This window comes from Zootoca vivipara, chromosome 4, assembly GCF_963506605.1.
Source record: "Zootoca vivipara chromosome 4, rZooViv1.1, whole genome shotgun sequence".
Taxonomy (NCBI): Eukaryota; Metazoa; Chordata; class Lepidosauria; order Squamata; family Lacertidae; genus Zootoca; species Zootoca vivipara.
Window position 1 is genome coordinate 78110722 of NC_083279.1, and position 25363 is coordinate 78136084.

A 25363-nucleotide genomic window follows, 5' to 3' on the forward strand; every position below is an offset into this window, starting at 1 on the left:
AATCTATTTGCAACTCTCCATTCATTTATTCCTCAGCAGCTCTGTAAAAAAAATCAGTGGAGGTGGTCTGTGGCCTTCTATTATCTTCATTCAATATTCGTTTGTTTGTGTTTGTTTGTTTTGAAATTGAACTGAGCATTTGTTTCAGCTGGTTAGCTGCATTTGATGAAAGGGAGGAAAGAGAGACAGTTGAGAGGTTAGTAAAGTTGATCGCTTGATAGCGCAGCGCGTGTAGATAGGCAGCTATAATGATCGGTAACTGTATATGCGCATACACAGTTTGTTTGTTTTTTAAATATAGCTTTTAAATCTTAATGGTTTGGCTGGGGGTCTTAAGCGTACAAACACGGCCCTGCACATTGCTGGCTTTCAAGGAAGCCCCGTTCAAATCAACGAGGCTCTTTTATTTCATTTCTGAAACTTGAAATTATTTCCTTAGTCACAAAACCTCAAGGCGGGTTACAACAACGCCTTGAATGAAGCTGGGTCGATGATGCTGCGTTACTGCTGCTAATAAATAATGTCGATTCGAAACATACACCGAGGCTCAAGACTTTAATTTGGATTAACTTTGCCTGGATGTGCCACCAGAGTTAGTCCCGTTTCCCCACTATACTTAATGGTGTGTGGGGGGGTGTTATTGGTTTGTTTTGTTCTTGTTTTTATTATGTATTTTGTGCTTTCATCTTGTACCCCCCCCCGTGAGCTGCCCTAAGATCTACAGATGAAGGGTGGTATGCAAATTTAATAAATAGTAATAGTAATTGTGTGTGTTTGTGTGTGTAATATGTGAGTGCATCTGTATCTATACAAAACCTTACCAGACTGACCGCGCGATCCTATGTCTACTTATTACTGGGGATACTTGATTATTTGCTGCAATCTTTTACCTCGCTACCTGGGAATTAGCTTAGTGCGCAAACTTATTTCCGAGCAAACACGCGTGAGGTTGCGCTGCAAGGCTGCTATCCTATGCATCTGGGGCGTCAATTATCACAGTGGGAATTCCCAATAAACCCACGCATCATATAGGATCGAGAGTTGCATTAGGTTTATTTTGTGACATACGCTTTGGAGGCTGAGAGCCTACGAAAGCTGGCGGCGCAGTAACAGTGCGATCCTGCAGTTACAGTGAGGCTCACTTCTAAGCAAGCATGCATACCACAGCTCCTTTCCCCCCCCTCTTTGGTTTGGCCGGATTCTGCCCTTTGCACAGCTTTTGCCGCCTCCCTGCCCCTAAGGCGACTTCACCTCCGCGATCTCAGCTGCGGCTGGTTCCCCGCAGACGATTGTTCTAGCCGGGGTCGAGAAGGAGACGAAGGGGCTGGCGCTCGAGTCCGCCGACCCGCGATGGGAACGGAGGAAAGTTTCCACCACCGCCGGCAGTTTGAGCAAAAGATTTGGCTGCTGTGTGTATTAAAGGGATGCAAATATACCCTGAGCCTCCCCGCATTGTCCCCGGCTCAAGGTGAAAAGTTAAAGCTTAAAAACAATGAGTGAATCTGTTGGGATTTAGAGGGGGAGCCGGGGAAAGCGGGGGCCGCCTGTCACATCTTCAAAGGGCAACTTGTGTCTGCGCCGCGACGCGCGGCAGAATGCTCATATCAAAGTGGCCTCGTCCTATCTACACCGCAGAAGCTCTTGCGATCTGGATCGGGCTTAGAAGGTGCCCGAAACCGGATCAGTTCATGGGGTTAACAAAATAAATCAGGAGTCGCAATGACCCACATTTCTCTCTCTCTTATTGGGCAGATTTAAAGTACCACGCTCCGTTCTTAATCCTCCCCCCCTTGGTGTGTGCAAATTGATGGACTGAAAGTTCGTCTTTTTCCTTCTCTGGTGTCTTGAGAAGGTCAATTACTGCTCCGGTTTCACTGTATATTGACAGACTGTCCTTTGATAGAGAATTATATTCTTCGGGACTTCTGTAAAACAGCAGCAGCAGCAAGCAACAGATCCATCTCTCCATAGAATAGTGCTGAAACATATACAGTCAGATCAGCCTAGTTTAAAAGTAAAAAGCTTTGGGTTTTAAATAGAAATAAATTGACTAGCAATGGACTCTCCTACCTTTTCGCCCCAAGAACATTGATTCTCTGCCTCTTTCTTTTCTTTTGCCCATTCGATCTAGCTGGCTCGAGACTCAATTGATCCTCTTTAAAAAATTTGCCTTGGAATCGAATGCTTTAAAAATATATAAATAAAAGCCACTCTTTTCATGATCCTCAGTAATAGGCAGGTTCAGAGAGGCGGGAAGCCTATGGAACAGACTGGTCAAATATAATCTCAATAGCTTTGTACCAGGAAAAATATATAGGACCAGCCCTCGGTAACTTTTAACCAACAAATAAAATGAAATAAATGAAAACGTATAGTCCTTAAGGAGCCTCAATGTGTGTGTTTTTCTCCCGTGAGTGTAACCCGGGATTTTCCTTAAAGTGTTCAGGTCCGCACCTTGATAAGGGAATCGGGGGCTTTCTTGCCACACGACAAAACCCTAAAGAAATTAAGATAATCCTTTGACATTCTGAATTCTCTTTTGGGGTCGTGCGCAGCTTTGGCGTTTTGTGCCTGCCGCCTCCTTATCCGGGATTAACCTGGCAATTGGTTATTAATGAGTAAACGGGCTTTAAAATGTTAAGGGAACACTTAAAGGGGGGGGAGTAGTTTCGAACCTATGGAGAGAGTCTTTCCTAGCCTAACGCCCCCATTTCCTAGGCTTTAACTTTCTCCCTTTAGATGAGACTGAAATGTGCGTAACTGGGCCTGGAAACCTCTCTCTGTTTTGGCCAACACATGACGGATCCTCTGTTTTCTTCCTTTGGAAGTCACTTCTCAGCGTTGCCAACTGCTTAGGCCTTTTCCAAGACCTCACATCAAAGAGAGGCGCTTCATTTATTTTTATTCTTGGGAGGCTCTCTTTTTCCAGACCTTCGGTGCGCTTCCACCTTCGCCCACCCGCCTCTTCGCTCCGCTCTCCCTTTTGCAAGTTCTTCGGATTCCCATTCTTTGAACCTGTGATTGGAGGTTAAAGTGCACCAGGTTGCAATGGGAGAAGGAAGCTCTTAAACAATAAAGGCCCGAATATGTCTCTGTGATCAGGTCGCTGCCCTCTGCCTTATCTTTTTAAATGCAAATCTTCTTCGGGGGCTTGGAGCAGCTATATTACCCGGGTGCCTCCCTCCCTCCTTCCCTCCCTCCCACACTCTCTCCCCTCCCTCCCTCTCCCTCTCCACGTCACCTGCCTTGGGTGCAGGGCCTGGCCTGGCCATTGCTCAGAGCCCCTTATCAACACACAGCGCGGAGCCTCGTCCCGAGCACGGCGAGCCTGGCCGGCCGATGGAGCCGGTGGCTCCCTGACCATCGCGCGTCGGCTGCGCTCTCGGTTCCTCTGCGCCCACAGGGAGGGCGCCTAAACCACCGGGTGGGCGCCGATCCTCACAGCGCACCGGGTTCCCCCCCCCCCCAGGGAAGGGAGGCCAGGAGCCCATCGCCGGCGCCCTCGCAGCAGTATGTGGAGGAGAGTCCCTCGCCTCCGGCCACCATGTACGTGAGTTACCTGTTGGAGAAAGACGGCGCCTCCATGTACCCGGGCTCGGTGCGCCACGCCGGGGGGCTCAACTTGGCGGCGGCGCAGAACTTCGTGGGCGCCCCGCAGTACTCGGACTACGGCGCCTACCATGTGCCCGCCGGGATCGGGCTGGACAACGCGCAGTCGCCGGGATCGCCCTGGCCCGGCGCCTACGGGGCGCCTTTGCGCGATGACTGGAACGGCTACGGGCAGGGGGGCGTCCCTGGCGCGGCCGCCAACGCCGTGCACGGACCCTCCGGCGCGGCAGGATTGGCATACAGCCCCGTCGGGGATTACCACCCGCACCCGCACCACCACCACCCTGCGCAGGGGCCGCCGGCGCCCCCCTGCGGAGTCCCCGCTTCCGGGGGGCTGATGCAGCCGCTCAACTCGCCGCCCGGCGCCGAGCACCTTTCTCCCGGCGGCCAGAGGCGGAACCCCTGCGACTGGATCAGGAAACCCACGGCAGGGGGACCCGGTAAGGAAGGAGAAGGGGCAGGGAGGGGGGGGCTCATTGGGTGTCCGGAAGAAGGGGCTGTGGGGCGCAGGCCTGGAGGAAGCCCGGTCACCTCATCACCTACAGGCGCAGCGGCGGAAGTTGTTCAGTGGGGCTCAGGCGACGCAGCGGCACTCTGCACCAGCGCTGGGGCACGGTTGCCGTGGGAGGGGAAAGATGGAAGAGCTAAGAAAGCATGGACGCTGGAAGGGACCGCGGCTGGTCTTGCTTGTTTCAAGGGTTAAGGTGACGCGCGCACCTCGATCAAATTGAGCCCGGTGTGGGGGTATTTGGTCGGGGACCGACGGCCTGGTGTGAGGATCTCTCTCGGATTTAAGCGAGACAGCCATCATACGGAGCCTTCTTTTGGAAATATGCATAGTATATTCGGACTGGATCCAGGGTTGGCGTGCCTTGCAGGGATGGTGGAGTCGATCGCCAGCGCTGTGAGGCCGGAGGGTTGGGCCGTCCTGCGCGCGCCTGCTCGCTTTTAGTAGTATCCAGTTCCCTCGTAAAGCCGAACCATTAAAACGAATGTCATCATCAGTAGGCTTCCTCTGCTAGCCTGAGGCCGTGACAGTTTAAAAACGAATGTTATTTCCTGCTAAGTTTGAAATCCACGCGCTACTCCAGATTCCATATAAACTTTCTCGGAAGTAAGTCCGCTGGCGTCAGTGGCACTTTACGTACTGGGAATACCTCGCCCTGTCAGTTTATTATACCTCTGCCTCCCTTTAAAAGGCATTTGCTCGGAGGGAAAGACTGTACCCCTTGCTTACACGGCGTAAATCCCAGTGAAAGCAGCGGGCCTTCACTCCTGAGTTGCCAAGGCCAGGATTGAGCTAGATTCGTGCATTAAATATTGGGGAAGTCAGTTCATTAATAGTGGGCAAAGGGTCAAAGACCGAGCCAGCGAGTGTAAAAGGAGGCGGCAAATAAACTTTTAACAGGCTGCAAATCCACAAACTGCAATCCACAAAACTGAACTGCTTCTCTGAGACATCGTGACTCTCTACAGTTCTTAAAACCAACGGGTGTTTTCCCCTTCAGGGGAGCATGAATCTCAGATCCACCCCGTCTGAATTTATATGTCCTACATTTGTGCCAGGATCCCAGCTCAGGATTTAAATGGAAGTAAATCCCGTGGGAAGCAGGGGACTTCCTTCCAAATGAAACTGCGCGTTCATGATCCCCCCTGCAACTGCGCTTCTCCAATACCGTTTAAACTATTTCACAGGATTTAGCCTGGATTAGCCGGGCTGTCGTCAGAAAGGTTCTCAGACTCTCTTCAGCCTGGTCCATTTCCTCCGGGATTCATTCCTGTTGGGCTGGTGAGTTTCCAGACTGTACAAAACTACAGATCTGATTGGAGACAGGCATCTTTATCGCCCGAGCCAGTTAAACTGAAGCATATGGGCACTAAAACTGCCATTCTAGACACACGCACACATTTCCTGGGAAATCCGTCCCGTTGCAAATTAATGGGACTTTCCCTTTCATGGAGCTTCTCAACCTGGCGAGGTCAAGCCCCATATATAAATCCAAGCACTGCTGCCGAGCTGAAATTTGTGGCTGGCAAGAACTGTCCCCCTAAGGCCTTTCCAATCTGCAGGGGGGGTTTCCCACCGACGTATTCTTTCGGGGAAAGGGCCGCAGCTCCTTGGGAGATGTCCTTTGCATGCAGAATGTCCCGGGTTCGATCCCCGGCATGTCCCGTGTCTGAAACCCTGAAAGCCTCTGCTACTCAGTGTAGACAGCACCGAGCTAGATGGGACCAAATAACTTTGCTTTTGTAAGGGTTATTTCGAGCGCTCCAGTATTCTACTACTGTAATGTCATTCCTTACCGTAACTTTGATCGTAGGGTAGGTGAGGTCAGGATTACTTGATGCGGGAAGATCTGTGATTTTAGCAGTCGGTGGTTTCCGGACCGTTGTCTCCATCCAGCTTCGCAGAATAGGTAGCTATCTCCCCTCTCTCGTCGCTGGGTTTTTGTAAGGAAGGGATAGGCTACCATGGCGAGGCACAGCGCCCAGGAGACTTGAATGTGTTCCAACTCTGTAGGCTGGCATGGATGAACGCGGGAGGCATGACCCAGGCATAAATTAGAAGCTCGGGAACCCCCTGAAAAGCTGCAATCCTAATAAACACACTTAGTAGCGCAAATCATAGGCATGTTCGCTCGGAAGCAAGTCCCCGCTGTGGGCAACGTCTATGAAGGATTGCAGCCTGGATAGGAAGCAAGTCCCATTGAATTCAGTGGGAGTTAAACCAGAGTGAATATGTTTCGAATTATACTATAATGGTGGCAAGGGGATTTCCGCTGGGGATTGTAGCTGGAGAATCTAGCTCGCGTGTGTGTGTAACAACAACAACAACAGAGAGCCGGCCACGGATGGCTGGGGACGGTGTGTGGACCTCTGTTCTTTACGCGTCAACTTGCTGGCATTAATTAGACAACTGAGAACACCCTTCCGGGAGCAAGGATCAAAGCCCAGAAGCAGGAGAGGGCCTCGGCTGACGTTGCTTCTCTAGTGATATTTGAAGCCGGATGACTGACTGTGTATGGTTCAGGGATCGGAGCGACTCATCGGCTGCTGCTCTGCGCAGGGGACGCGCGACCGTAGAAAGCAGGGAGTTTTCTGGGACTTCCCGCTTGGAGTAGATCACTCCAGAGGCGGTTCTGCAGAGAGTGGGGGAGCCTTGCTTTGGAAACTTTGGTGTATTTGCGAAAGGGGGGGCAGTGATTATGGTGGTATTGAAGAGCAAATATACAACTCCTTTTAAAAAAAACCCACCTTTGTTCCTTATTGTCAATATTTAAAAGAAAACCACAAAATTCGCATATAAATTGTTACCGTCAAGGGAAAGCGGTAACCCGCAGTGAAAGCACTCAAGAGGAGCGGTTGAAAATCAAGGAATGTAACCTACTTGCAGTTGAATTTAAGTTTAGAATTGAAGCGAAAGGCGCATTATATAGGGCCGTCTTGACGCACAGGTTTTGGAATTCAGCTGGACTGGAATCGGTTTTAAAACTCTAATCCCTCTACTAATCGGAAACAGAAAGCAGTTTCATGAAAATCCCAGGGGTTTACTCTTGAGTAATGCCTGTAGGATCCGGCTTCTATCCTAGGGCTGAGCTAGTAAATTAAACAATTTGCATGAGCAGTGCTTTGACGTCTATGATACAGTCAACCATTCAGAATCCCGTGGATAAAATATTGAGAGTTTAGAGAGCGGTAGAATTCTTCACACGAAAAGATAAAATGTATGTAGAGTTGGATTGTCAGAACAATACTGAACCTCTTGTTTTAACCTAATGCATTCTTGTTTTGCCTTGATCCTGAAAGATTTGCTTTAATGGGAAATGGTTGTATAATCTCAGAGGCCCTGGAAGTCTCCATGGTCTTGCAGTGCACTTCACTTGTGGATGTAGGTCCATTTGCTTCTAATGTTCTTCTGATGAGCTCACTAATTCTAGCGAAGGTTCAATCTCAGGACAAAACATACTGGGAAGTGCGGACACGCACAAGGAACCAGCCCCAACGACTGGAAAGTTGTCTTGAGCAAGACACGTTAAAACGAATCTCGAGTTTGGCAAGGCTTTGCACTGCTACTCCCACTGAATTTTCAACTACGCTTGTGCAGGAGAACTTCCGGTGGTTGTAGGTTTTTGTTTTTTTAAATCAGGGTATTTGCAGCTTCAAAGACACAGAAGCACATTGAATGACCCGGATCCACATTGGACTAAGAATTCAGAAGCAGTCTATAGTTGTCACTGAGATGCAAGGGCTACTGCCTGGGCTGTACCCACTTCAGATTTTGGAGAGGGAATAATCGCCCATATGAAAAACAGATTCCTTGAGTAGTATGCTGGGAAGTTTTTGCCCAGCCTTCTTCCTGAACTGCTAGTTTTCTCCCGGCAGAGATTTGTTTTCTACAGATGAACATGCCACGATGGGGGACCCCCCCCCCCGTCTGAAGTGGTACAGCCCAGACCCAAGTTTCGTGAGAACTTTTTTGGGACACAGCGTGGAGATGGGGAACTTGTGACTATTGCACTACAAGCCTAATAATATCTGACCATTGGGCATGCTGGCTGGGGCTAATGGGAGCTGGAGTCCAACAGCATCGGGAGAGCCCTGTGGTATAAAATGTACATGAGCTTGTAGTGAAGACATCAATTCCCTGGCTCCTCGCCAGAGGAAAGTGCAATCCAGTTTGTGCGAGGCCGCTTGGCTTCCTAACCTCTTAACTGAAGGGCAAAACCATCAGTTCTTGTAGGCAAGAGGCTGATCTGAAGATCCCGTGGGATCAGCTTGATTTAGCACTTTTTCTGGATTGAGAATAATAAGAGGCAACGTCCGCGGCGACGCGCGTTGGCCTTGCAGCAGGACCTTTTCCCATCGTCGAGCTGATGCCGGGCTTCATCCTTAAATTATTGGCTGGTGCTGCTAATAATCCGTGCAGAGAGGAGGTGTTCCACGGCTTGGCAGCTTTTCTCTGCAGCCCCCCGTAGGGCCACCCAGCTAGGGATGAGCAATCCCTCTCCTTCCTTTCCTCAAGAAAGATCTCCTCCTCCTTTCCAAAGTCTGTTCTGCATCGCTTGGGGGGTGTGTGTCTTGGTGGGCTTCCCATTGCCTCTGGCTGTACATATTCCAGAGTAAGCATATTTGAACACAATGGGAAGTAGCATCTCCTTAGTATGCAAAAAGCTCCCAAGTTCAGTGTCCCAAGGTTCAGAGAAAAAAATCCTCTCTGAAACCCTGGGAAGTTGTATTGCTTGCTATTTACTCCAGAGTAAATGTATCTAGGATCTGACTGTTTGCATCTCCTAATTTAGAGATGTGGAACCTATGGCCTGCCAGATGTTGGCTGGAGCTGGTGGGAGTTGTGGTCCAACTAGGTCCCTTCTCCTCTGGGACTTAGGGAAGTGCTTGCCAGTACCATTAATTTTAATTCCCATAGGTTGCCTCTATTAGTTTGTTGCAAACTTCTGGTTGCAGCCTTATACACCTTACATGTGAGCAAGACCCACTGAAGCCAGATGGGATGCTATGTGTGCTTGACTCTCCCACTGAGAGCCAAGAAATTGCTCCCCTTTTGCTGGACCATGCGCTTGAAATGCTCAGAGACTGCAACCCTCAATGGGGTTTTCTTCTGAGTAGATAGGTACAGGATCCTTCTGTAAACAGGTATCTCACCCCAAAGTGTGTTTGAGTGCAACTAGTTAGACCAGAATATAAACAATCTGAATTCCAATACATTAGTGAGACCTAGTCAACATACACCTCAGCTCTGCCATGAACTCACAAACACACCTTTTGCAATGTGGGGATGACTAATAACACTGACATCTAAGCACTGGGTGACTTTATATGCTTGCATTATTATCCCCATGAAAGAGAGACAGAAGTGATGGGAGTGAATGGGAAACAGATTTGAGGTAATAGTGTTCTCAGTCATCTGAGATGCTCGGATGGGACACTTCTGGTGGCTCCCTGCACCTCTGAGGTTGGGTTGGCCTTCACTACAGATTGAGCCACTTTAGGGAGCTGGGTATGTTTAGCCTGGAGAAGAGAAGGTTAAGGGGTGATATGATAGCCATGTTCAAATATATGAAAGGATGTCATATGGAGGAGGGAGAAAGATTGTTTTCTGCTGCTCCAGAGAAGCGGACACGGAGCAATGGATTCAAACTTCAAGAAAGAAGATTCCACCTAAACATTTGGAAGAACCTCCTGACAGTAAGAGCTGTTCGGCAGTGGAATTTGCTACCAAGGAGTGTGGTGGAGTCTCCTTCTTTGGAGGTCTTTAAGCAGAGGCTTGACAGCCATATGTCAAGAATGCTTTGAGGGTGTTTCCTGCTTGGCAGGGGGTTGGACTGGATGGCCCTTGTGGTCTCTTCCAACTCTATGATTCTATGATTCTATTATTCTAGTGTGGCAGGGACTGTGGAACTCCCCACCAGGAGAGGTTTGCCAGAAACCATTCCTCCCTTCTTTCAGAGCTGCTCTGAAAACTACATTGTTTTAGAAGGGCCTTTGCAGTATGAATGCTCTCTTTTTAACCAGTTGGTATTTATTAAAGTTTTATGGGTGCTTTTTGCTGGTTTCATTAGTATATGTTGCATACCACCATGATATTCTTTTAATGAAAGTGTATATTGGAAATAATAAATATAAATCATGGATGTAGCAGGAGGCCCTGCATCTGCAGTAGCCTTTGCAAGAGCAGACTGGTAATATGGTGCCTTGAATGAGGACAAAACTCGTCACACATACCCTGAATATTTCTTATTTTCACAATAATTCCTTTTGGCACAGATGCTTTTAAAATGGATCTTCTCTGTAGGTACCCATCTAAATAAAGGCTATTCTTATTTTTATTATTTTGCGCCCCCTTGGCTAGACACCCTGTGCAGAGGAACCACCCTAAATCCAGCACTGGCCTTTGCCATTCTGAGGCCCTACAAGCAGATGCTGGGCTGGGGGGTTGAGTGGAGTTAGAATCATAGAATTGTAGAGCTGGAAGGGACCCCAAGGGTCATCTAGTCCAACCCCTGCAATCTCAGCAAAAGCGTCCATCGCCGCTAAAGTTATATAGTCCGAAACAGCTGGAGGGCACCAGCTTGGGGAAGGCTGATCCTACAGCACACCCTTCACCATCCTTACTAAGGAGAAAGCCCCACTGAGATCAGCGCCACTTGCTCTTGAGTGAGTGTCCTTAGGATAGCAACCTTAGAAGCAACTTCGGATGCTAATGCCCTAGGAAAAGGTCGCAGAGGGCAAGAGGGTCCTCCAGGCGCCCCCTTAGTCCTACTTGTGATGCTAATACTGTTCCTCCCCTCTCTTTGGCAGACCCTCATCTGTCATGAGGAGGGGGCTTTAAACCTATCTTGCTTTGATATACACCTTCCTTGCTATTGTTCCCCTCTTTCCCCTTCCCTGCCCGCCCCTCACCGGAAAAGAAGAGAAAGGACAGGGAGGTGGAACAGAAACTTTCGCAGTCAATATTGAAATCTGCCATTCCTCTCTCATTCTCTCTCTTTCCTGGGTGGGGGAAGGGGGGTAGTGTTGGTGGCCGCAGCAGCTGAGAGTGGGAACAGGCCCTTGGGTGGATTGCAAAATTCTCCGCAGTAGATCAACGGGAAAAATCTCTCTCCCGCCCACCCCATTTCTTCACCCCAAGCAAACCAGTGGTTGATTTTCTGCAGTCCTCTCTGGGAGGCATTATTGGCCTTTATGTGGCTCCCACGTGGTGATCACAGAATCTCTATCATTTCTTTATTTCTTAAAACGTATATGCATTGGGATTGTAAAAACCAAAACACAGAACAACCCCCACTACAAAGTGGTTTATAAAAATGGTAAGTCAATGAAACAGTTAAAACCAGTTATTTAAAACATTAAAACACACACACACACACATGCTATTTTAGCGATAAACTAAAAACCAGATTAAAACACATGTCAAAATTCAACAAATGTGGATGCCCAAACAAAAATGTTTTGAGCAGGCGCTGAACAGGGTACAGTCAAGCGGCCTGTCTGATGTCAATAGGCAGGGAGTTCCCAAAGGCGAGAGTGCTGCCACACTAATAACATTAATGCTAGTACAATACGAAACACTTTAAATGCACCTTTGCATAATGCAATGCAAAATCCTCAGGCTGCAGTCTTCATCTGATTTACCTGGGAGTAAGCCCCACCAAATGCAATAGGACTTAATTTGAGTGTTGTACTGTTAGGGTGAACTTGGTGGACTAAAGTTACTTAAGTCTTTTGGTTTCAATGGGTCTACTCTGAGTATAACTAACATTGGCCATCACCCTTAAAAATCCCAGAGAGAGAGATCACTTAAATACATAGGTAGCAATCCAGTCAGAAAGAAGCTTCTATTATTTTTCTCCTGTCTTGAGAGTCTGACAAAATATTTGCAACTGAGATGTCTTCATTCCAACACAATCCAGGGAAACTTTCCAGTGGACCAGGCCCATTACTTTCTCTTCTCTAAGCTCTACCTAGTTCTTAAAGGCTGTTGTCCTCCCCTGCTCATGCCCTGCTCCCAAGCAGAGGAAGTTTCCCCCCAGTTGTGGGAAATGGCTGGTCTCTTAAATGTTTGGGATGTCACTCACCAGGTGTTAAAAAAGCATAAGGACTTGGGGTTAAAAACAACAGCAACCCAAACAAATAAACAAAAAGTGGCAATTCTACCAGTTCATTCTGTCTTAAATCATTTGTCTTCTGAATCTCTCTCTCTCAGTTAGCGAGATCCTGGGATTCGCTAGAGAAAGTCACTGCAAGCAATGAAGTTTGTGTGAATATACTGCATACCAGACTTCATAAATCTGTTGCCTCACAGATCTTCTGGACTCCCAGGTTGATGGAAGTTGTAATCCAGAAAACCTGGAAGGCACCAAGTTGGTGAAGGCTGATATGATAGGATGATATGATATGATACATGATATGAGTGACTTCATCCATGGAATAGTGTGAACTGAGGTGCCGGGATTCATCAAGCCCCTAAAAGCCTTAATTGGTCCTTGATTGATTTTACTCAACATATTTGCATACAGTAGTTGCATTCTTTTAACCTGGACAACAATTCTGTAAAGTTGTGGTTTGGATCTGTGTCTTCAGCCTTATTAAAAAACCCATCAGACTTGAGATACCACAATAGCTCAGGCTGCTGTTATCAATAATGTGGAAAATGGGCATTGTACATGCTCAGACCCTTTAAAAATTGTTATTGCTTATAAACACAATACAAAACCCCAAACTATATTTATAGGGTGCCTTTCAGGGTTGCCTTGAAATGCTTCTGCCATTTTAGGAGAACCGATTTCCTGATGCAAGTCCAAGTCTGAATGGGCTTGTGGTTTTCCTAAGTTGTAAAGAAGACTGTCATTTTATCAAGAGTGGATTGTATTTGGTTTGAAAAATAGTCTGGAGGCAGAATTAAAGGGAATCAGACCTTGAAGTACAGCAGGTGGGAGGCCACATAAGTTTTATAACTGGCTGTGTAATTGATTGGTATTTGGATTGCTATTTGATATTGATATAATATGGCATATATTGGACTTTTGTAATTGAAAATTAATAAAAAATATTTAACAGAAGAAGGAGGAGGAGGTCTTTTTTTTTGTGGCTTGGGAAAAGTGTCTGCCATATGTTTCTCTCCCTTTCCGACTTTTCTCAGATTAGGGGGAAGTGTAGGTGGCCCAACCTGCATGGCTGCTGTGAAAACAGGCTGGTGGATCTATTGGCCTGATCCACCAGGCTCAGCATCTCCCTGCATTGGAGAAAAGTCATATTATAAACTCCCAAAGGAAGAGCACCAGCTTGGACCTGCGGAACGCTCTAGCTTCTCTCCCCAGCATCTGGGAAAGAGCCTGAAACTGCTGCCAGCCAGCCAGTGTCCTCCGCACTGCGCTAGATGCAACAATGGGTTTTTTTTGGCCCAGTGGAAGACCGCCTCCTTTGTTCTGTTTTGGACGCCCCTTCCCCGATCTACTGTGTTTTTTTGTTTTATTTTCAAAGGGAGGGGGCAATTTGGCTGAAACTGGGAAGACTAGGTCTTCTGCGTTTTATTAGGAGCCCCCTCCCTGCTTCCCACCCCCAGATGCATTTGAATTCAAGGAGCCCAACCTCTTCCGAACCCCTTTCTTCCTTTCCCGCAGTGGGGAGGGGAAGGGACCTGCCTGTCTCCATTCAAATGCGCCGCGCAGAGCGCGAGGGGAGAATGAAAGCGCCTGCCGCCCATTTGTTCCAGGCAACCCGCCTGCGCCTGCAATTCGGGGGCGTTCCGGAGGCTCCTCGCTTTGATAAGATCGCCTTGTAGCGCATTGTCGGCGCTCGTGTTCTCCTTTGAGCGGCTCCAGGGAGCTCCCTCAGATCAGCCTTGTCTTCGTCGCGGGGAAGCTTTTGTCTGTGGGCTGCAGGGGCCGCGCCTTTCTGCCCCTTTTTGTTTTTGTTTAGCCTCACCAAAGGCAGCCTGCCGGCCATTAAACACCTACAGGCAGGCAGAAGAAGCTCAGATCTCTCTATTTATTTGTGGTGCGGGTGGGGGTCTGTTTAAGAAGAGAACCAGTTAAACGAGAAGCGGGAGAAAAGACCAAAGGCCAGTCGCAAACAGACGCGCTGGAGGGCTGCCTGGGAATCGCAGTGAATTTGGGAAGCGCAGTGAATTTGAAATTGTCATGGCGCAATTTATTCTCCTGGTTTGGCCAGCTGCCTGTCCCGGGAATAAATTCCCCAGGGAATGGGGCAGTCAGGGTTTTTTTTTTTTGGAGGAGAAAAAATGTAGAAAAGTACTGGAATTGGCAAGTTCTCGCATATAAGTTTTATAATGAGATAGATCTGTAGATAAACCTTCAAACGAGGGAAAATTGAAATTTAGGTAGAAGTCACTCCTCCTTACTCTGGCCCAAATGTGTTTGTGTATAGTTCAGCCTAAATGACTGTAGAGCGTCTACATTCGTCATAAAATTGACTTTGTGGATTGCACCGTTCCTATTGCCATCTCGGCATATGACTTGCAATAAGAAATACTGGTGTAAATTAAACTTACTTATTCTAGATTAGAGCAAGTAAACTGACTGATCTACGCTCCACTTTGGATATATAAGTTCTCATAATTATGGCATTAACCAAAGCTATTCTGAATGAAGGGTGAGGTACCTTATAGAATCATAGAATATTGTTTCTTGTGTAGTTTATCTCTCATTTACAAGTGGCAGTGTTTAAATCAAAGCTTTCCAATCCCTTGAAACTGCAGGAGTAAAGAGCTGATCTCCCAGCCAGATAGTGCCTGCCTGGATATTTAAATCAATTCAATCCTTTTGCTGTGAATGGTACTGGTGCCTTCATGTGTTTGGAAGGAAGTCAGTTGTTTTACATGGGCTTTTATTGATAAGCAAGAGTGCTTGTTGCGGAACCACATAAATCACTTTACATATTTTATGATAATTACTAATAAACTCAGATCTCACCTTTCAATTAATTTTTTTAAAAAAGCACAGTTTACACAACATTATTATTATTATTTATACCCCACCCATCTGGCTGGGTTTCCCCGGCCACTCTGGGTGGCTTCCAACAAATACCAAAATACATTAACATTAACATGAAATTAAAATAACACCATAATACAAATAACTACAGGTATAAAAAAAGATCAGGAAAGAGTGTGGTTTATAATCAATGCAAATTTAGGGCTTAAAAAAAAGTACAGAGAGAGAGAAAGAGAGAGAAAGAGGGATAGAGAGAAATATAGGTGATAGGTGCCTTGGAAGGAAGGAAGGAAATTGTTGTGACTTAATTCCAAGTTTTAAAAAGGCTCTTCTTGGAGAGAGATTTCAAAGGTGGAGTACCACCACCAAGAAGATTATATTTCCTGGTTCCATCCACTTCTTCTCCTTTGATGAAGGCACCTGCAGAACACCCTTCCATGATCATGACCTTAGAGTATTGGCAGGTTGATGTGGTGCCAAGTCAGGAAGAGCTTGAAGCATCAGTTCCAGCATTGTGAATTCTGCCCTGCAATGAACTAGGGTCCAGTGCAGGTGTTCAAGAACTGGTGTGATATATTCCTAATCGTCACTTAAAAATTATTTTACCACCCTTCATGTTACTGGGGAAAAAAACCCGATGAGTAGTGTGCAAGCAATGAAATATAAAATACAACAGAGAAACCCTTTTAAAACATACGTAAGATTCAAATGTCTGGGTAAGCATCTATGTCTTAGGCTGCAATCCTAGCCCCCCTTACCCGGGAGTAAGCCTCACTGAATTCAATGGGACTTAGCCTCTGCGTAGACATGGTTTGGATTGCTCTGTTAGCCTGACACCAAAAAGGTTACAAAGTGGGTGCCAGGCAAGCCTCCACGGGGAAAGCATTCCGTAAAGATTCCAGGTAGCTATCGTACTTCTCCATTGTTTCTGGACAACCTTCAAAGGCAGCCTCACCTACATTGAACTGCCACAGTCTAATCTAAAGGTTACCAGGGCACAGATAACCATGGCAAGGCAGCCTCTGTCTAAAAGGAGTCATATTTAATGGGGTTTTGTATTTGACTGCTCATAGATAACAAAGTACTGAAGTTTTGATTTGTGGATTCCGTTTCAGAGGTTTTGCCTTCAAGGACCAGCCAGCTACTTTCTTTTCTGCCTCACAGTTTAAATACAAACAAACAAACAAACAAACAAACAAACAAACAGCCTCTGCTTACCCACTCCGAGAGCAGGGCAACAGTTTCCAGAAGGGTGATCATGCTGGTCTTTTCCAGGAAAAACAACAACAGTCATGTGGCTCCTTAAACGTGAATAGATTTATTGTAGTGTGCTTGTGGAAATGACCATTTTGTGAATGTACTTATCTTTATAGGCACTTGATCTTTGCACTGAAATGTTGCAGACTATTATGCCTCTTGCATGTCACAACCTTTGGCCCCATTGTTTATATCTTTCGCCTCTGTACCCATGTATACACCTGCAAACTAAGGACAACACATCATACATCAGATGTGCGAGAAATCCAAATGTTTCCTCCTTGGAGTGTCTGCAAATTTTATGTGTGGAAAATTTCCATTACTAGATGTGTACACTCCGCCGCCACCCCACATCCAATTCAACTGTGACTCCCCCCACAATGCCCCAAAACTTTATCCTCCTATCTTAGTAGATAGTCCATGTCTAAAGAGGGAATAGTTTATGGGAAAATGTGATATGTGTGATATGCAGTTTAATGAGAAAATAAACAGTATAGCATATTACTTCTTGACTTTGTAATGCATTATATATATTATATAAATTGCACACTGGCACGCAATTTTGTTGTTGTTGGTTTGTGTAAAAAGGCAATGAAATAGTTCAGTTGGTGGGAGTGTGGTGCTGATAACACCAAGGTCGCAGGTTCAATCCCCATAAGGGACAGCTGCATATTCCTGCATTGCAGGGGGTTGGACTAGATGATTCTCAGTGTCCCTTTCAACTCTACGATTCTATGAAATATAATTCAATGGAAATAGGGCAAAACATATGTTTAACTCTCCCACCCACACCATTGAAATACAGTGGTACCTCGGTTTAAGTACACAATTGGTTCTGGAAGTCTGTACTTAACCTGAAGTGAACTTTCCCATTGAAAGTCATGGAAAGTGGATTAATCCGTTCCAGACGTGTCCGTGGAGTACTTAAACTGAAAGTACTCAAACCAAAGCGTACTTAAACTGAGGTATGACTGTAAATGGGAATTAAAATGGCCAAACTTTAGTTTGGTTGTGACTTGAGACAGTGCTGCTTAACAGAGGGGGTTGAGCATCAGGCCTGGGAAAGGGGAGGCCTGAGTTTATGCACATTTGTATAAGTGAGTAATTTGTGAGTCAGAAGGAAGTTTAGATGAAATGGTTGGGACTTGATTCCCAAGTTCTAGAAATGTTTATTATTGTGATATAAATTAAGCGCAATTTGAATGACTGATACTTTGATTTCCAATATTAAGTGATCTGTTTGGGACAAAGGTAAAACTGTTAGCAAGCCTTTACAACAACAACAAAAAACAAAACAACGCTGTACCTAGGCTTGTTTTGATACTTTGCAAATGATCTAGTGAGACTGCACACATGAAATGAACGATGTTTGCCTGCAGCTTCAATTCATTTCAAGGGGGGGGGGTTTATGAGTGCAGGGGAATTTCCCACTGGATTGAACCACAGTGACAAGACCCAGCCAAACTCGAGCATGTTGAAAGTAAACTGAAAAATGAAGTGTGTGCATTTAAATACCTCCCACGGAAGTTTAAACTGCCTGTTTATGTGGGTTGTGCATATCAGAGAGCTATTCTCCAAAACACATTTACTTGGAGAAGTGGCACTCCACTAGGTTTTACTCAAAGGTAGGCCCCCTGAAATGAATGAACATGACTAAGTTTGTTCCATTAATTTTAATGGGTCTACGCTGAGCAACACTTAGTGCGATACCACCTTTTAATTCTATTGAAGTTTTGGGACTCCATTCCTAATAAGTAGAAGTTTGTAGAAGTCATAACAGGCCAAATTACAGAGTGCCAAATAATAATATAGATGGACAAATCAAGGTACACCCCACAAAGCATTGCTTTACGGTTGTGTTTTTGTGTGTGTTTGGCTTGGGGGCCATAAACCCAGCAGCTGCCTCCTTTTTACAAGCGTGCATTGTTTGAAAATCACTTCCTCTTGAAGCCAGACGTTGGAGGGCTTATAATTTAAACTAGCAGGAAGAAGAGGGATCCCTCCTAACCTGCTGTGTTTGGGGTGGGGTGGGGTGGGGTGGAAATAAGCAAGAGCTAAGTTTTGGAAACTGAAAAGTCCCAGGGTTATTGGAAGCCCTCCTGCATAAACATGCCAAGCAGGGATATTTTGAAATGTTTTGTTTTGCTTTGCTTTGCTTTGGTCAACTGTCTACAGAAGCCTCAGTTGCTAGAGACTAATGGGGATTTTTCACAGGGGCTAGGTTCTTGCTAAAGCCAAACGTTCTCCTAATATACCGTCCAAAGAATGCGCCAAAGAAATGGTGCTGTAATCGCATTTCCTTTAACGGGCATGCATCTCTCTCCTCAGTGAAAACCAGGACGAAAGACAAGTACCGCGTGGTCTACACTGATCACCAGCGGCTGGAGCTGGAGAAGGAGTTTCACTACAGCCGCTACATCACGATTCGGAGGAAAGCTGAACTGGCAGCCAATCTGGGATTGTCAGAGAGACAGGTGCGACTTTGGCTATTTCTTTGCTCTGTAAGATGTCCAAGGCCCCTGCAGCCTCCCAGAAAATCCTCTTTGACATGGTGCTTTAGCTTCAGTCCATTAAAAAAACCTATTGGTACAATCCATTAATCAGTCAGGCCAAGGTCCTCCCATGAATCATAGAATTGTAGAGTTGGAAGGGACCCTGAGGGTCATCTAGTCCAACCCCCTGCAATGCAGCAATCTATCGATGGGTGGGCTCAAACCACCAACCTTCTGTTTTAACAGCCAGATGCACTGACTCATTGTGCCACCTGCTCTTTTAAAAGCCTCATGTTTTTTTTTTTTAAGTATGTCAGCTAATGTCCTTCCCAGAACAAAAGCATGGAACTCCCTGCACATGGTGTCTTTAGAAAACTGCCGTCTTTAGAAAGCACATGGTGTCTTTAGAAAACTGCCGAATCAGACACTGGTCCATCTAGGTCATTAAGGGTGATACAGACTGGCAACAGCTCTCCGGGATTTTCAACAGGGGTGTTTTCCAGTCAGGGATTGAACCTGTGACCTCCTGCATGCAAAGGATGTGCTCTCCCATTGAGCTATGGCCTTTCTGTCTAGAGAGGCATTATTATATAGGTACTTGCCAGCAAGCCAGGAGTTGGCTATGGCTGCTTATTGTGTATACACTAAGTGGCAAAGCTGGATTCTGTAATGAAGGAGAGAAATTGCTTGGCTCAAGGGAATGTAAACCACAGCTTTCACTTTCATATGGGAGATATAAATCTAACTTTAAAATGTATCTAAAAAAATATTTTGTGCTATACTCCTTTTTTGCTAAACTATTACTACTACTATGTACTACTACTGCTACTGCTACTACTACTATTTATATACTGCCATTTTATCCAAAGATCAAGATAAAAATACAAGATAAAAGCACAACTAAATAATTAGAATAAAAACAAAACAAAACCCTGCTCCCACAAACACATTCAAAAGCCCATAGAATATTAATCAGCTAAAGGCCTGATTAAGAGGAACAAAACATCCAATGAATTGCAGCTGTTTATATCCCTTCCTCCTGTATTGCTAACCCAGCACTATTCAGTGCAGGAGCAGGGAACTTTTAGTCCTCCAGAATTTTTTGTACTACAACTCCCATCAGGGCTAGCTCAATGTTTTTTCTTGCTCCAGAAACGATGAAGCCATACAATACCTCAGGCCAGCTAAGTTATTTTAGCATCTGAAGCAAAGAAATCCCTTAAGTGCCTCTTGGAGAGCAAAATGATAGTAAATAAACTTAACAACTTGCTTCCTTTTCCTGACACTTAAAATCTGCTGCCTGAGGCAGCTACCTCACTCTGCCTAATGGCAGGGTTGGTCCCTTACCATCTGACTGGGGCTGATGGGCTTGCAGTCGCTCAGCATCTGGGAAGACCACAGGTTCTTCACCTCTGATTTAAAGCATGCCTTTGATTTCAAAATGGCTTTCTCATCTGCATGACATTAGAAATGCATGCATTTAGAAATGTGGGTTAAAAGGCATGTTTATGTGTCCCCTTTGAAAACATCCTTTCAAGTCCTTGTGCTGAAAGTGTTAGGTAAGTATGAGGCTGCTAAGTTCCATGGCAGTGGAAGTGAGGGCTATTCATTTACATGGCTATATCATCTCACTTCCAAGGAGCTCACAGCATTTGTACTAAGCTCTCCCGCCTCCCAATTTTATCCTCATCATGACCCAATGAGGTTCTAACTGGTGGAGATTAGTGGGTTTCATGGCTGAATGGGGGTTTGGACAACTCATGCCCTAGGTCACTCACCACACTTCCAGTGCTGTAGTTTGTACAAAGATTCACTCCAGAGTCAACCAGCTCAAGTCCAAGGAAATGATTTTGAGCAAACCAACACTTCTGCTCCTTCGATCAATCCTGAACGTATCTATTTCCAAGAGAATGCCACAACCTAGGGCAAGCGTCCTGCTGTCACATTTTGGTCAGCAGGCCACCCTGCAGAGACCGCATCACAATGTTTCGTGAACAGTGTCAACTCCCCATGAATTTGATGGCAAGCCGTTCATTGCACTCCAATTAGATGTCATCCCCACCCCCACCCTTTTTAAAGCATCGCTACCCTTTAGTTTTGGCAGGTTATTTGTTCTTTAAACATTCAGCATGATAACAACAACAACAAAATATTATTATGTACGCATGGACTTGCTTTGCTGTGCAATGTAGCACTGTCACCCCAAAAGCCAACTACCCAAATGTGGCTGAGCACTCATTCCATGCGAGTACCAATTGTGTGGCTTCACAATTTTCTGCGGAGTGTGTTGGGAGTGTTGTGGGCTGCACTGAAGACTTTTGTATGAAAAGGTTCCCAGGTCTAATGTCTGAACTGCACTGGCCCATAACCTATTTATAATGCCAGATGTTGGCCATGGAATTTAAGAAGTCGTTCAAGATAAAAGTGCCCTTCAGCATATGATATGCAGCTTTACTCTCATTCCTTGCACAAAACCCAGAGGTATTATCACTTTCTCCTTAGAGGATATGATTTCTGGGCAAAACATAAAAATGAGGTAGGGCTGTGGGTGGGTGTGTAGAGATTATAGTTTGTAATTTTAAGCAGTATTAACCATTTTTTCTTTTGCTTTTTTGAGTATTCTATTTTCACTGGTTGGACTTCCTCCAGAGCAGGCACCCCCTCCAGATGTTTTGGCCTACAACTCCCATGATCCCTAGCTAACAGGACCAGTGGTTGGGGAAGATGGGAATTGTAGCCCAAAACATCTGGAGGGCTGAAGTTTGGAGATGCCTGCTGGAGAGTGTATTGATACTTTATTGCAATGAGGCCTTATAAATATAGTAGGTAAATGCACAAAGAGCTTCCCCCCCCCCCGCCTTTCTGCAGTCTTTGGCTTGAGAATGGCACTTGCTTTTCATTCAAATAGTGACACACAGATCATTCACAATTTACATGCATTAAACTTGTGCACATTCAGCTTTATGCACTTGGCAACCCCGCCCCCCCAAAAAAAACATTAAAATTGGGGTGGATGTCTGGGAGGGAAACTGTTTGGTAATCCCATCTGTATTTGAACCTAATGTGTTTTGACTACACACAATTTTGGCTTAAACAATTATGTCTTAAACATAATCCTAGATGTTGTCTTTTGGACATGCATCAATATCTGGAGGGCCAAAGGTTCCCCATTCCTAGTTTTAAGGGATCTTCAGCACTACTTTGAAACAAGTGGCTACTGGCTCACCAAAGGAAGCCGCTGGGCTTTGCTCCAGAAACATATGAAATATGGGATTCAAGTTTCAACACAATATAGCCCGTCTAAAAGCGATGAGGGCCATTTCACTGCCTTTACTATTTCATTTCCCATTTCATGCAAGATGGGAGATTGGGAAAGCGCCTCTGATGTGGAATGTTTTCTTCTGTGATCCTACAGAAGTGTGGAGAATCTATTGTGGTTACTCAGTGCTGAGAAGGTATGCTCTGTCTATGCTCACGAGGTATTCTCACCCTTAAGTCCAGAGTCTGAAATGACCTAGCTGCAGCACTGAGAACTTGCTTAAATCCCTTTGGTGTCCATGGAATCTTGGCACACCTGGACAGTGTTTTAGGTTTGAGGCGGAAATGACAAACATGTGCTCATATATCCAGTTCACATACTGTATTGTGTTATGAGGCATATATCAACATGCTCAGGAGGGAGAGTTTGTTTATCCCATTCCGATCACCTTAAAGAGACTTTCCAGGCAGCCTCCCTAACGGCAGTCTTTGCGGAAATTACAAACGCCACACACTTTCATTCTCAAAGTCCATGGAAAGTTGTGTTTCTAACTTTTCCGAGTGCAACCCCTGTTCCGAGGGTCCTTGGGTTTCCTGGAAATGCATTAGTTCTGAGCCTGGCTCCCATGTGCATAATGGCTTTTCTTCTCTTCTGTCACTTATATAAGGGCTGGTGTTTTGATGATGGCTGCATTGATTTCTAGAGTCCCTGTTTGGCCATGAAAGCTGTAAGAAGTCAGCTAAGCTCTAATGTACCATATCCGTTTGCTACTCTGGTTGTATTTTGGATATAAACCTGGGATTTATTTTCCATTCCCACTCTTCCTGTTTTGAGTTTGCAATTAGTTTCCCATTCCAACTATATATTCCCTTAAAATGGGGTGAGGGGAACCCAGCTTAACCACTTTGAAAAAACAGCCCCCATGAGCAAACCATTCTAAATTGAAACTAATGTTCAGCATGCCCAAACAATTTCCAGTCCTAAATATAGATATGCCTCGTCCTGTCCCCTTAGTAAGCTTCCTAAAGTAATAAGTAATGAGAAATTTAAATGGAAGGCTTATTATAACCCCCCATAATTGAATAAAGGATGTTTCTTATGCAGGTAGTGTTGACATGTCTCCTAATTTAGAGAGGACAGTCCCTTGTCTGAAAGGCTGCCTGGGTTCTAGACTGATTTGAAAATAGAGAACTACAAGAATGAAATTACCCATAAACATTATTATTTCTTAAATTTCTATGTTGCCCTTCATCTGAAGATCACAGGGCTATTTACAACATCAAACACAAGAATACATAGCATTTTTCTTTCAAAAGGCTATTATATCCCAGATGCTTTGGTTGACAAGAAGATGGATACAGTCATTGGTAGCCCTAAGAAAGTGTCAGCAAATCCTTACAGGACAGAAACATGTGTAAAATTAAATTAAAAATATGATATGTGTAATGCCAGCAGAAAAATATATATGTAAAATGTAACCATACAACACAATATAAATCTTATACTTGGAACTGGGGTCGCTAATGTGGGAATGTTCAGGGAGGCAGGAGAAGATATATTTTTTATTAATATCCTTCCTAACTTGCGCTAGCAGATAGTTGGTTGCAGGCTTGTTTAAGCCTCTCAATATTAGATTGCTGGTAAGTTCCCTTATATCCCTCTAAAAAGAATAAACACGCCACAGTCTTGAGTACAGTGTATTAAAGTAGTTTACTCACTCATTCAGTTCACAGTTGGATCCCTGAAAGCAGACTTAGTTACAAAGTATATATACTGTACATGTGGATCTATCCCATATGAAGATAGTCCCAGTGTCCTCTGTTGGCTGGAAGCCAACAGAGCATCTCTAGCTAAAAAGCTGCTGCTCCAACGAACGGAGGAAGTCATAGAGAGAGAGTGTATGTATCTAATGTGTATCTAAACATATGTATCTAAAAACAGGGGTTGGTACATTTTTCAGTCCAGTGAACTGAGCCTCCCCCTCATTTTTGCCCCACAATTAATGTTCAGCCACTGACGACTATAAATTTTTTTAAATTATTGAGGGTATTGGTGGACCACTTAATGTTTTTTTCTAACTGTGATAGCAATTGTAATGCCCTGTGCTAGATGCTGTATGTTTTTACTTGTATTTTTATTGCTTCTTTTATTTCTTATCTATGCATTTAGTATTAGTGTTATTGTTATCTCCATTTTGATTCATTTACTACCAGCCTTTTAAAGCATTATTGCAAGGTAATTTACATGTAACTAAGAATAATTAAAGGCACAACAATAACAAACACATTTAAAACAAGACTTAAAACCCTAATAAGTGGACACTCATGGTAAAGACTCATATATCCAGCTGGGAAGGACCTCAGAACAAAAATGTCTGTAATTATTTCCAGAATGTGCACCTAGTGAGCATCTGTCGTATTTCAACAGGAATGCTATTCAACAGAATTGAAAAAGTGATACAACATAAGAAATAAAAGAAGCAGTTAAAATTCAGTTTAAAAGCAGTGTAAGCATTTAATGCAAATAGTGTGCTATCTCTTATCTTCAATGTCACAAATCCACAGACATGCTGCAGACCACCTGAATGAAACTTGCAGATTACTGATGGTCCCCGGAACACAGTCTGGGAGCCCTTGGCTTAAATCCTCTTACAGTGGGTTGGTCGTCATGTCTACCCCTCTATTGTGCTTCAGATTGATCATGTGCTGTCATTTTATATTTTTTAAAGTGCCCCTCATTTATATGACTAGAAGTTCACTGGGTGCTTTTTTTGGAAAACATATTTATTGACTGTAAACCTCAATACAGTGGTACCTCTACTTACGAATAACTCTACTTATGAATGTTTCTACTTACGAATGGAGCTCCATCCGCCATCTTGGATGTAGTTTAGATAGGATTTTTTTTCTACTTATGAATTTTTAGATAGGGTTGCTTCGACTTACAATTTTTTTTCTCCCAATGCATTCCTATGGGATTCGACTTACAATTTTTTTCTACTTACGAATGTGTGTTCGGAACGCATTAAATTCGTAAGTAGAGGTACCACTGTATACTGACAAAACTGCGGGAGGCAGTGGAAGACAGGAGTGCCTGGCATGCTATGGTCCATGGGGTCACAAAGAGTCAGACACGACTAAACAACAACATATATATATAGTTGCAAAACTGCTCTGGAAGAAGGTGGGGGTAAGACTACAGCCATCAGTCAATGTGCTCTGTGAGTAACTGGTTCCTTCTTCCACACTACAGAACCAGTTTCTCCTGAGTCCAGT

At 44.9% G+C, this 25363-nt stretch overlaps 1 protein-coding gene across 1 annotated transcript in view; it reads left to right on the forward strand.

The window, feature by feature from the left end:
- The first annotated feature begins 3293 nt into the window (after positions 1-3293).
- The window catches only part of CDX2 (caudal type homeobox 2), a 28152-nt gene continuing 6082 nt past the window's right edge, over positions 3294-25363 (forward strand). Inside the window, exons 1-2 of the mRNA XM_035115890.2 lie at positions 3294-4049; positions 18666-18811. Coding sequence (XP_034971781.1) covers positions 3545-4049; positions 18666-18811 — 651 coding nt within the window. The 5' untranslated portion in view covers positions 3294-3544. The remainder of the gene's footprint in view (positions 4050-18665; positions 18812-25363) is intronic.